This window comes from Perca flavescens, chromosome 13 (assembly GCF_004354835.1).
Source record: "Perca flavescens isolate YP-PL-M2 chromosome 13, PFLA_1.0, whole genome shotgun sequence".
NCBI classification, from domain to species: domain Eukaryota; kingdom Metazoa; phylum Chordata; class Actinopteri; order Perciformes; family Percidae; genus Perca; species Perca flavescens.
In genome coordinates, this window is record NC_041343.1 from 31,935,237 (window position 1) to 31,948,976 (window position 13,740).

Below are 13,740 nucleotides of genomic sequence, written 5' to 3' on the forward strand. Positions count from 1 at the left end.
GTCAGCGGTTGTGTGTGTGTTTGGCTTGTAAAACATAGTCTTTATCTGGCAACACTGCTTGTAGTACTAAGCCTACATTTCCCATGAACACTTTGTCGTGACGTGTCGTTCAACCGTCTGCTACGTGCCTGGGGGGCATGGAACCGATTAGTGGAGAATCTGATGGGCTGGTAACGTTAAAAATTGACTAGCCATGTTGGCTAGTGATCAAAAAAGTTAATTTAAAGCCCTGCTTGAATGTCACTAGTGCTCTTAAAAGTTACGGGCCCGGGTTCGACTCTGACCTGCGGCCCTTTGCTGCATGTCATTCCCCTCTCTCTCCCCCCTTTCATTTCTTGCTACGCAATAACTCAACAAACGAGCAACCTTCACCATCCTCATTTCAACCCAAAATTGGTCAAAAGACACACGTTTAGTGCTCATTGTCACGTCTCGTCCCTATGACAAGTTTCTGTGTCGAAGTTGGTTTCGTGTTTTCGATTGGTTTCCCATTTCCTGTTTTATTTTGTAGTCCCTCTGTTCTTTTATGTGTTGTCTTATTTTTCCTTCCTGTCTTTTGGTTTTTCCGCCTTTGTGAGTGTCTGCCCCGCCCTGATGTCTTTCACCTGTTCCCCAGCCCTCGTGTCACCTGTCCCTTGTTAACCCTCGTTTACTTGTGTATTGAGTCGCTGGGCTTTCTGTGTCTGTTGTTGGTTGATTGTCTTTCGTCCTTTCGGCATCCTTTTAGTTCCTTTCCTGTGCTGAAGTCGGGGGTGTCAAACTCAATTTCACTTAAGGCCACACTGGGCGTGACGATCACAATAACGGCCAGACATGTTGAGTTTGACATGCTTTTATTTAACAAAAAAAGTCAATTAACTTTATATTATTGCATGTCTCATATAGCTTTCTCCCATACAGTTTGGTCGACATAGAACCCTAAAAAAGTCAGCAGTTTCTTAGCCATTGTAGAATTTAGCAAGTCTTGAAAAACAAGCAATACATTTTTAAAAGCAGCTTCCACCCAGCCGACTCACAACAACCTTTTTCACAGCCTGAATATTTAAAAACTCTGCTTCTGCGAGGAATTCTGAGTCTCAAAGTCATAATTACAGTATGAAAAACAGTTTCCTCATTTATTTTTTTGGTGTGGTGCACAACTAGTCGGGCCAAAATTCGCTGTGAACCTAAATTGATATGTGGGCCAGATCAAAATTTGCAAGGGGCCAGATTTGGTCCCCCAGGCCTTGAGTTTGACACAAGTGGCTTAAAGCTGTATTTTCGTGTTTCTGGATTTCTCTGCGTTTTCCGGACTTCTCCTGTGTCGGTATTATTCCTCAGAGAATGTGGTTTGTAAGTTCTCCTTCTGTTTCATTAAATTACTCCTACTAACTGCTGCTCCCTCCTTGCCTTTCTGCACTTGGGCCCAAGCCTCACTAACCATGACATTCATGAGTGTTTGGATTTGGCAAATGGTCAAAAACTATGGGGATAAAGTCTGACGTGACATTCAGCATCCATAAAAACTTTTATCAGATCAGAGAAACGCTGGAAACAGATGGACAAAGACCTTTTGGATAAAGAAAGATAACGTGCGACGTGAAGAGCAGAATTAAATGTTATGTATTCCAAAGTTCATATCAGATCGTCATGCTGTTATTCAGAGCAGACTCATCTTAACCATCAGGCTGAAAGCAGCAGACATGGCAGCGTCTTTAGTCCTGTAACCATATAAGTAAATAGCTGAATGGCTTGAACGTCCAACACTTAATTTGGGTGAATTGTTTATAAAAATCTGCTAACGACAAAGAATTCACAATCGGTCATCTTTAGACAGCTGTGGAATGAAGTTCAGTCGCCAACGAATCTTCCTGGAAGGTCACAGTGAGAGGTTTTGTTGGCTGCTGCCTCCTAACACACAACCTGCTTTTATTGCTCCAGTGTAACCTTTGTTCTGAGGTTGCTGCAGTGGAGTCATTTTTTTTTTTAGCTTTAAGCATAAAAAGGCCCTTCGTTTTCTGTGAATCAAGTGTCCAAACACCTAAACATGTTGGCTTCGGATAAGAAAAAACTCAGAACATTGAACCCAAACAGATTTTTTTTTTTTTTACAGATTACTGACAGAAAACATAACGTGAGGTTGTATTTATGTTTTAACCTGTGGACATTTTGGACTCAGTGTGCAAGGACCTTAAAGTTCTCGCATTAACCGGTTTATTAAACCACTGAAAACAATGCCGAGAAAACTCACAACTGTGTCGCAATCATAGGCGTAATTTTGGAGGGGGGGGTCCCGTACAACCCTTCCAACAACCTTTTGTAATTTCCTTTAAATTAATAGACATTTGCACCATAGATTGATGCAAAAATGGCACGAATTGTTGCAGAAAAATTCACCAGAATGCAGAAAATTGAGTGCTTTATATGCTTATAATTTCACTCAAAAAGTTAGGCACTAGGGGCCCTATTTTAACAATCTAAGAGCACGGGGTGAAGCGCCTGGTGCAGGTGCGTTTAGGGCATGTAGGAATCCACTTTTGCTAGTTTGACGGCGTTAAAAAGTGTCCACGCGCCGGGCACCTGGTTCTAAAGGGTTGTCTTCATTAGTCAGAGGTGTGTTTTGGGCCTAACATGCAATCAACCAATCAGAGATCAGCTCCCATTCCCTTTAAAAGCCAGGCGCGTTTGACCTTGTGTGTGTGTGTGTGTGTGTGTGTGTGTGTGTGTGTGTGTGTGTGTGTGTGTGTGTGTGTGTGTGTGTGTGTGTGTGTGTGTGTGTGTGTGTGTGTGTGTGTGTGTGTGTGTGTGTGTGTGTGTGTGTGTGCTAAGATAGTGTAACAAGCATAGTGTGCGTGCTGTGCACGAGCCTAGGAGCATCTTACTAATGCTCTGTTAAAATAACAATGAAATGCTGCGTTACTGACTTTAGACCAGGTTTGTGTTGGTCAATGGCGCGATCACTTCCCGCTTCTCAAGATAGCAATACACCCAGAATGCACCTGAACACACCTCCCTGTAAGACCAGCACACCCAGAATGCACCTGAACACACCTCCCTGTAAGACCAGCACGCCCAGAATGCACCTGAACACACCTCCCTATAAGACCAGCACACCCAGAATGCACCTGAACACACCTCCCTGTAAGACCAGCACACCAATGGGCCCACAGATGGGCGCAGGTGCATTTGTTATTAAAAATTCAACCCTGGTAACAGAAACAGAGACACAAAAAAACGGAAAATGTATGCACGCTGCATACAGGACTACGGCTGCCGAGATTAATCCCGGGCCCCCTAACCTGTAGTTTATGAACCACTAAATTAGTAGAATTATCATTAAAAAAAGTATTCTGTTCCTCCATGTTTGATTGTGAGAGAAAAAACCAGAACACAACAGTGATCTAAACTTCTGTTTGCTGCTCTGAACACTCAACAAGGACAGAGAGATCCATAACTGCAAGAGGAGAGACATTAAAGATAAAAATAAACAGACTCACAGAGGTTTAATTACATGCTTTGCACAAAAAAGGGAACGCACAAGACCACCGTGAGTTCAATGACCTTCAGATAACAAGAAAACAGCATGTGACTAAATGCCACCAGGTATAGTGTTAACATAACTTTGTACAAACATGGAAATGTTGAAGTGAAGCTCTGAATCTGTCAGAGAGACATGAAGAAGGAGATATCTCATTATGAGAAGCAGATAGAGACAGTCCAAATCTCCTCAGCTCTGTTTGTCCTTTCAAGGCTGATTATACAGTGATGGATTGTCTCGACATGTCTTCAAGAGGTGATTCTGAGATGATTATTCTAAATTATTATCTAAGGGACAGTCAACGAGACACAATGCAAATCGGCTGGGAGAGGGCCAGTTTGGCTCCTTAGATGGATGCAACCAGTTCAATAGTCACTGCGTTTACATGCAGTTTAAAAAAAAAGATTATATTCGTGTGTAGGCAGTACCCCGATTTCTCAAACGGCATGTAAAGACCTTACTCCGGTTAAAATCTGAGTTCTCATAACCCAGTAAACAGACCTAGAGAACTGCCGGGGGAATTTCTGCAAGTATACACCTTAACCCTCCTGTTGTCCTTTCTTTCAACCATGGTGTGTGTGTGTGTCTGTGTGTGTGTGTGTGTGTGTGTGTAACGTGGAAACTTCCGATCAGTTCACTACTTTCATTGAATTTGGGTGTTTTATTAAATGTTATAGGATTTGAAAAAAAAAAAAAAATTACAAAAGAACGTTGAAAAAAGTTTTTAAAAATCCGGAAAAAGCTTCAGAAATGCAGCGAAACACATCGACGAAAACGTCAATAAAGCGCCGAAAAAAATCTACAAAAACATCATAAAAACTAGCTGTTAGCGACTGTTGATTTCACCCATGGGCATCCCAGACTGCAACTATGTAGTTAGTAGTTGAATTCAGATCAAGCTCTGATCTTGTTCAAACCAGTTCATTTGAAACCAGACTGAGACCACTTCCTGTGAAGGGTCTCTGTGCGCTTGTTTTGGTTTGCAAATTTCTTCAGATGTACCCAAACGAATCGTACCAAGGAGGAAAACCAACTGGAGTCCGATTCAACGTTTTTAAGGCAGTCTTTCAGTTGTTTAGTTGACACTGGGGTTGGACTGACAGCTTTCATATCAGCCTAAAGGCTCTGACATGCCAACCCGACAGCCAACCATCGGCAGAAAAGCCAGTCGGACTGATCAATCGGCTCCCCGAGATCAATAAAGTGCCTCAGAACACACCGAAGTGACGCCGACTTGAGCGTACGTTCTGCACATGCGCGAGACGTAATACGTTTTCATAACAGCAGGTGGCGCTAATCTGTGTTGTCGGCCAAAAAATGAAAACCGGAAATGACAGAACATCTCTCTAGACCTCGTAAACACCAAGGGGGGGGTAAGCTTAGCTTCAGAACTCAAACCTCCTATGGCGCCATTTTGATGCTAGGTGAGCCATCACCTCCCATTAGCATCCCATTGACTCCCATTCATTCTGACGTCACTTTGACAGAGAATAACTTCACATCTGAAGCGTTTAAAGACTCTATTTGTCTGTTGTTTATTTCTAAAGAAACACGACAATGTATAAAAGGCTCCATTACCTTGTAGCTCACGTTATGGCTCCGTAGCAGACGCTTTTATAAAAATAGGCTAACGATTGGGTCATAACCACGAGACTTACTGTCACACAGTAGAGGAATTACCGTATAGTACAGGAGAAGCTCACAGGCAGTTTGGACTTCCATTAGCTGTTTAGGATTAATTACTAATGTTAGCTATCATGTTAGTGATCAGTAATTACTAATGTTAGCTATCATGTTAGTGATCAGTAATTACTAATGTTAACTAGCATGTTAGTGATCAGTAATTACTAATGTTAACTAGCATGTTAGTGATCAGTAATTAGCCTGTGTCTATGTTATCTCCTTACATATACCTACACTCTCCGTCTCTGTGAGATTGGGAATGATTGAGATTTCTCTCTCACAGCTACCAGAAGACTTCACACTTTCAGACACGTTGCTCACGTCACATCTACGTCTTCAAGCTCAGCTGGAGGCTGCTCAGTAACACTCAGCCAGCCCCAGGAAAGAGACTTCTGATATCCTTCACTGGTTTCCTGGTCCAGAGACACGGGGTCTGTTGGTCCATTTTATATATGTCAATGGTAATTGTTTTCATCAGAGAGTGGTGATAGTAGTCAAGAAGGATCATTGTTGTCATTACTCGCTGAATGGAAGAAAATATGATGGCTAGTAATAAGAAAGATACTGCCGTTGTCAGCTCGTGCTCTGATTCGCTAGTCAAAGTTAGCACTACACCAATCAGATTGGTCATTGAGTCCGACTGACCACTGGCCGATTATACATGTAAAATCGGCCAAAATGAACGCTGAACAGATTCAAGTCACCGACCTCGCCAGACTGTCCGATAATCAAGTTGGTGTGTCAGCGCCTTTTATTTCCGCTGTTTAACTAGCAAAAGTGGATTTGGACATGCCTTAAATGCACCCGCGCGTGCACTTAGATCGTTAAAATAGGACCCTAAACCTCTTTTTGTCTGACCAAATTTTGTCCCTTTGGTTCGGAACATGAATGTTTCACACCTGTAATTTTGGCTCGGATCAAACTGAAAAGTCCCAAAAATCTGAATCAAACGAGGTAGGAGTGAAAGGGCCCTAACTTTTGGTGACTCCCCCACTTTACCACTACTGCCACCAACAGGTTACAATCAGTGGTGTAGTCTAATGTATTGTAGTGAGTATACTGTACTGTATGGGCCCGTAGGCAGTACAGGGAATTTTTGATTTGCATTCTGACCCACTTTTATGCACCGATATACAGTGGAAATACCTTTACTTAGCCTATGCGAAGAAAAACAACGGATGACAATTCAAAATATATCAAAATTATAATGGAAAGTATGTTGTTACGTGCCATATTGCGCATTTTTTAAGTTGGTATATGGAAATTCTAGAGTATTCTTAGTGGTTATACTGTGTATACCTGCATATCACGTAGACTACACCACTGGAAAAAATGTACATTTGCACAAACAGTAGGAATTATCATTACATTTTGGACACTCTTCTTCTAGCGCATCACTCTGGACAGCATAATTGTTATATTTTATTTACGCAGGACCAACGTGTGGAGTGTTTACAGCAGCAGACAGGATCTTCACAGCGAAGATGTGTGTGTTAGCTGAAGTGTGTTTGGATTATCTCTGTAGATTGACCTCGGCAGGTCACTCCGCCTCTTATCTGGATGGACAGGCTGATTGACAGCTTTAATCCTCACAGCCATCAACGCTCATCACTGCTGAGCCTGCCTTCCTTTACCCTCATTGTTCCCACATCAATCACACACACACACACACACACACACACACACACACACACACACACACACACACACACACACACACGCACACACACACACACACATATAAACAGACACACGCACGCACAAACACACTTATACACAAACAAACACTCACACATAAACACACACGCGCAAGTACGCACGCACAAACACACATATACACACACACACATATACAAACACACGCACACACATAAACAGACACACGCAAGTACGCCAGCACAAACACACATATACACACACACATATACACAAACACACACACACTCAGACATAAACACACACGCAAGTATGCACGCACAAACACACATATACAAACACACACACACACACAAACAGACACACGCACGTACGCCAGCACATACACACATATACACACACACACACACACTCACACATAAACACACACACGCAAGTACGCATGCACAAACACACATATACACACACACGCACACATAAACAGACACACGCACACATAAACAGACACACGCACAAACACACGTGCGCACACACACAAAGACCACTGTTTTAAGGCCACACACACTAAGGCGCACACACACACACACACAAATATAAACAGACAAGTACTTACGCAAGCACAAACACACATATACACACTCACACACACAAGCAAACACAAACAGACAAACACACACACACTAACGCACGCACACACACACACACATATAAACAGAGACACACTTACGCAAGCACAAACACACATATACACATATATAAACACACACACACTCACACATATAAACACACACACGCAAGTACGCATGCACAAACACACGTACAAACACAGACACACACATAAAAACACACATTTGCAGGCTCGCACAAACACACATACACACACGCACAAACACAGACTACTGTTTTAAGGCCACACACACCACACACATGCACATATACACACACACACACACACAAATTAGGTTTTTGACATTGTGCTATAACAACACTCTCCTCCCCTGAAAAACGCTCCCAAAAGTCGTTTGTTGAAGCAGCAATAGCAACCTATAATTAGGTTTGTTGTGACAGCGCCCTCTAGTGGTCGTAGTAGTTATGACAGGAAATCAGGAAGTAAGGTGAGGAAGTGTATGTTTTTGACATTAGTAAGTAAGATAAGGAAGTGGATTATTTGTTTCTGTCTCTGTCCCAGCTGTCTTTTACTTGAACTCTTTGGACTCGGATTTAAATCGTTCTTGACTAGTCTCTCTACATACTACTCTCTACTGCTGTCTCTCTAAATACTACTCTCTACTGTCGTCTCTCTAAATACTACTCTCTACTGCTGTCTCTCTACATACTACTCTCTACTGCTGTCTCTCTAAATACTACTCTCTACTGTCATCTCTCTACATACTACTCTCTACTGCTGTCTCTCTACATACTACTCTCTACTGCTGTCTCTCTACATACTACTCTCTACTGCTGTCTCTCTAAATACTACTCTCTACTGTCGTCTCTCTACATACTACTCTCTACTGCTGTCTCTCTAAATACTACTCTCTACTGTCGTCTCTCTACGTACTACTCTCTACTGCTGTCTCTCTACATACTACTCTCTACTGCTGTCTCTCTACATACTACTCTCTACTGCTGTCTCTCTAAATACTACTCTCTACTGCTGTCTCTACATACTACTCTCTACTGCTGTCTCTCTACATACTACTCTCTACATACTACTCTCTACTGCTGTCTCTCTACATACTCTCTCTCTACTGCTGTCTCTCTACACACTACTCTCTACTGCTGTCTCTACATACTACTCTCTACTGCTGTCTCTACACACTACTCTCTACTGCTGTCTCTACATACTACTCTCTACTGCTGTCTCTACATACTACTCTCTACTGCTGTCTCTCTACATACTACTCTCTACTGTCGTCTCTCTACATACTACTCTCTACTGCTGTCTCTCTACATACTACTCTCTACTGCTGTCTCTCTACATACTACTCTCTACTGCTGTCTCTCTAAATACTACTCTCTACTGTCGTCTCTCTACACACTACTCTCTACTGCTGTCTCTAAATACTACTCTCTACTGCTGTCTCTCTACATACTACTCTCTACTGCTGTCTCTAAATACATACTACTCTCTACATACTACTCTCTACTCTCTCTACATACTACTCTCTACTGCTGTCTCTCTACATACTACTCTCTACTGCTCTCTCTACATACTACTCTCTACTGCTGTCTCTCTACATACTACTCTCTACTGTCTCTCTCTACATACTACTCTCTACTTCTGTCTCTCTAAATACTACTCTCTACTGCTGTCTCTACATACTACTCTCTACTGCTGTCTCTCTACATACTACTCTCTACTGCTGTCTCTCTACATACTACTCTCTACTGCTGTCTCTCTACATACTACTCTCTACTGCTGTCTCTCTACATACTACTCTCTACTGCTGTCTCTCTACATACTACTCTCTACTGCTGTCTCTACTACTCTCTACTCTGTCTCTCTACTACTCTACTGTGTCTCTACACACTACTCTCTACTGCTGTCTCTACATACTACTCTCTACTGCTGTCTCTACATACTACTCTCTACTGCTGTCTCTCTACATACTACTCTCTACTGTGTCTCTCTACATACTACTCTCTACTGCTGTCTCTCTACATACTACTCTCTACTGCTGTTTCTCTACATACTACTCTCTACTTCTGTCTCTCTACATACTACTCTCTACTGCTGTCTCTCTACATACTACTCTCTACTGCTGTCTCTCTACATACTACTCTCTACTGCTGTCTCTACATACTACTCTCTACTGCTGTCTCTACATACTACTCTCTCTACTGTCTCTCTACATACTGCTCTCTCTACTGTCTCTCTACATACTACTCTCTACTCTGTCTCTCTACATACTGTCTCTCTACTTCTGTCTCTCTACATACTACTCTCTCTGCTGTCTCTCTACATACTACTCTCTACTGTCTCTCTACATACTACTCTCTACTGCTGTCTCTCTACATACTACTCTCTACTGCTGTCTCTCTACATACTACTCTCTACTGTGTCTCTCTACATACTACTCTCTACTACTACTCTCTCTCTCTACATACTACTCTCTACTGTTGTCTCTCTACACACTACTCTCTCTGTCTCTACATACTACTCTCTACTGTTGTCTCTCTACATACTACTCTCTACTGTTGTCTCTCTACATACTACTCTCTACTGTTGTCTCTCTACATACTACTCTCTACTGTCGTCTCTCTACATACTAATCTCTACTGTTGTCTCTCTACATACTACTCTCTACTGTTGTCTCTCTACATACTACTCTCTACTGTTGTCTCTCTACATACTACTCTCTACTGTTGTCTCTCTACATACTACTCTCTACTGCTGTCTCTCTACATACTACTCTCTCCTGCTGTCTCTCTACATACTACTCTCTACTGCTGTCTCTCTACATACTACTCTCTACTGCTGTCTCTCTACATACTACTCTCTACTGTCGTCTCTCTACATACTACTCTCTACTTCTGTCTCTCTACATACTACTCTCTCTCTCTCTCATACTACTCTCTCTCTCTCTACATACTACTCTCTACTGCTGTCTCTCTACATACTACTCTCTACTGTTGTCTCTCTACATACTACTCTCTACTGTCGTCTCTCTACACACTACTCTCTACTGCTGTCTCTCTACACACTACTCTCTACTGTCGTCTCTCTACACACTACTCTCTACTGTCGTCTCTCTACATACTACTCTCTACTGCTGTCTCTCTACATACTACTCTCTACTGCTGTCTCTCTACATACTACTGCTCTGCTGTCTCTCTACATACTACTCTCTACTGGCATCTCTCTACATACTACTCTCTAATGCTGTCTCTCTACATACTACTCTCTACTGGCGTCTCTCTACATACTACTCTCTACTGTCGTCTCTCTACATACTACTCTCTACTGTTGTCTCTCTACATACTACTCTCTACTGTTGTCTCTCTACATACTACTCTCTACTGTTGTCTCTATACATACTACTCTCTACTGTTGTCTCTCTACATACTACTCTCTACTGTTGTCTCTCTACATACTACTCTCTACTGTTGTCTCTCTACATACTACTCTCTACTGTTGTCTCTACATACTACTCTCTACTGTTGTCTCTCTACATACTACTCTCTACTGCTGTCTCTCTACATACTACTCTCTACTGTCGTCTCTCTACACTACTACTCTCTACTGCTGTCTCTCTACATACTACTCTCTACTGCTGTCTCTCTACATACTACTCTCTACTGTTGTCTCTCTACATACTACTCTCTACTGTTGTCTCTACATACTACTCTCTACTGTTGTCTCTCTACACACTACTCTCTACTGTTGTCTCTCTACACACTACTCTCTACTGTTGTCTCTCTACACACTACTCTCTACTGTCGTCTCTCTACATACTACTCTCTACTGTCTCTCTACATACTACTCTCTACTGCTGTCTCTCTACATACTACTCTCTACTGCTGTCTCTCTACATACTACTCTCTACTGGCATCTCTCTACATACTACTCTCTAATGCTGTCTCTCTACATACTACTCTCTACTGCTGTCTCTCTACATACTACTCTCTACTGTCTCTCTACATACTACTCTCTACTACTGTCTCTCTACTACTACTCTCTCTACTGTCTCTCTACATACTACTCTCTACTGTCGTCTCTCTACATACTACTCTCTACTGTTGTCTCTCTACATACTACTCTCTACTGTCGTCTCTCTACATACTACTCTCTACTGTTGTCTCTCTACATACTACTCTCTACTGTTGTCTCTCTACATACTACTCTCTACTGTTGTCTCTCTACATACTACTCTCTACTGTTGTCTCTCTACATACTACTCTCTGCTGTCTGTTGTCTCTCTACATCTACTACTACTCTCTACTGCTTTCTCTACATACTACTCTCTACTGCTGTCTCTCTACATACTACTCTCTACTGTTGTTTCTCTACATACTACTCTCTACTGCTGTCTCTCTACATACTACTCTCTACTGTTGTCTCTCTACATACTACTCTCTACTGCTGTCTCTCTACATACTACTCTCTACTGTTGTCTCTCTACATACTACTCTCTACTGCTGTCTCTCTACATACTACTCTCTACTGTTGTCTCTCTACATACTACTCTCTACTGTTGTCTCTCTACATACTACTCTCTACTGCTGTCTTTCTACATACTACTCTCTACTGCTGTCTCTATACATACTACTCTCTACTGCTGTCTTTCTACATACTACTCTCTACTGCTGTCTTTATACATACTACTCTCTACTGCTGTCTTTCTACATACTACTCTCTACTGCTGTCTCTCTACATACTACTCTCTACTGCTGTCTCTCTACTGCTGTCTCTCTACATACTACTCTCTACTGCTGTCTCTCTACATACTACTCTCTACTGCTGTCTCTCTACATACTACTCTCTACTCTGTCTCTCACATACTACTCTCTACTGCTGTCTCTCTCTCTTTACTCTCTCTACTGCTGTCTCTCTACATACTACTCTCTACTGCTGTCTCTCTACATACTACTCTCTACTGCTGTCTCTCTACATAATACTCTCTACTGCTGTCTCTCTACATACTACTCTCTACATACTACTCTCTACTGCTGTCTCTCTTCATACTACTCTCTACTGCTTTCTCTCTACATACTACTATCTACTGCTGTCTCTACATACTACTCTCTACTGTTGTCTATCTACATACTACTCTCTTTTGTACTAAACTATGTATAAGAAAAAAACACTGTTAAGTTTCAGATTAGATGTTCACACACAAATTACTTTAATCCTCTTGAACTGTGAGGGTTCACAAGTCTCTGACGATATGTGCAACAACACCTTGAGCTTGTTTCTAAAAAGAGATAATCTTGTGTAAAATAGAGTAGAATACATGTTTAATGACTATTTGCACAGGTACACGGCCGTGTGGTGCATTTACATTTTTGTGCATTGCTTTTAGATCCAGCTTCATTTAAAAATAAATATAAAAGTAGAAGAACAATATAAAAGAGAAAACAGCTGTAAGATAAATGAAGTTATAATTGCAAAAGTGCACCGGAAACATACACCATAGAAAAAGACTACTTGTGAATGTAGATATAATTGCATCTGAGATTTTATGGCACACAGAAAAAACATTGATGGATACAACAGCCTAAACTCTGAGTTAAAGTGTATTATCCCATATAAAGTCCCCACTCTGTGGGTGTAATTATTGTATATGTTTTTATCTTAAAAGCAGCAGAAGCAAAGCTTAACACGTTCTCACCTGGAAGACAGAAGAGGAGCAGGAGACACGCAATCGATCCGCTGCAGAGAAGCTTCATCGCAGCTCCGGTAACTTCAGTTATTGATTCGGTAAATAACAATCCGATTACAACACAGTGATGACACAGATCAGCCCCAGCGTCAGACCACCAAGCAGAGAGGATGAGACACACTGAGAGAGAGAGAGAGGCAGAGGGAGAAAGAGAGGCAGGGAGAGAGAGGGAGAGAGAGAGAGGCAGAGGGAGAGAGAGAGGCAGGGAAAGAGAGAGAGGGAGAGAGAGACAGAGAGAGAGAGAGACTAGTGCATTGGTCACTGAAGTATGATGGGTCATTAGTGCCACACAGGCTGGAGAAACTGTGAAAACTACAGCTCCAGTTTGCTCCAGCCATTGTCAGATTGAAGCTATGGTAATCTATATCCACCCAAGGGGGTAAGCGAGCATCCAGAAAGCATACTTCCTATGTGGACATTCTGAGGCTAACAAGCCATCACCTCCCGTTAGCATCCCATTGACTCCCATTCATTTTGGCGCCACTTTGACAGCGAATA

The 13,740-nt window shown here is 42.0% G+C and overlaps 1 protein-coding gene across 1 annotated transcript in view; it reads right to left on the reverse strand.

The window, feature by feature from the left end:
• The window catches only part of LOC114566836 (neuronal acetylcholine receptor subunit alpha-10), a 32,823-nt gene extending 19,468 nt beyond the window's left edge, over positions 1-13,355 (reverse strand). Inside the window, exon 1 of the mRNA XM_028595621.1 lies at positions 13,192-13,355. Coding sequence (XP_028451422.1) covers positions 13,192-13,249 — 58 coding nt within the window. The 5' untranslated portion in view covers positions 13,250-13,355. The remainder of the gene's footprint in view (positions 1-13,191) is intronic.
• Positions 13,356-13,740: the final 385 nt, after the last annotated feature.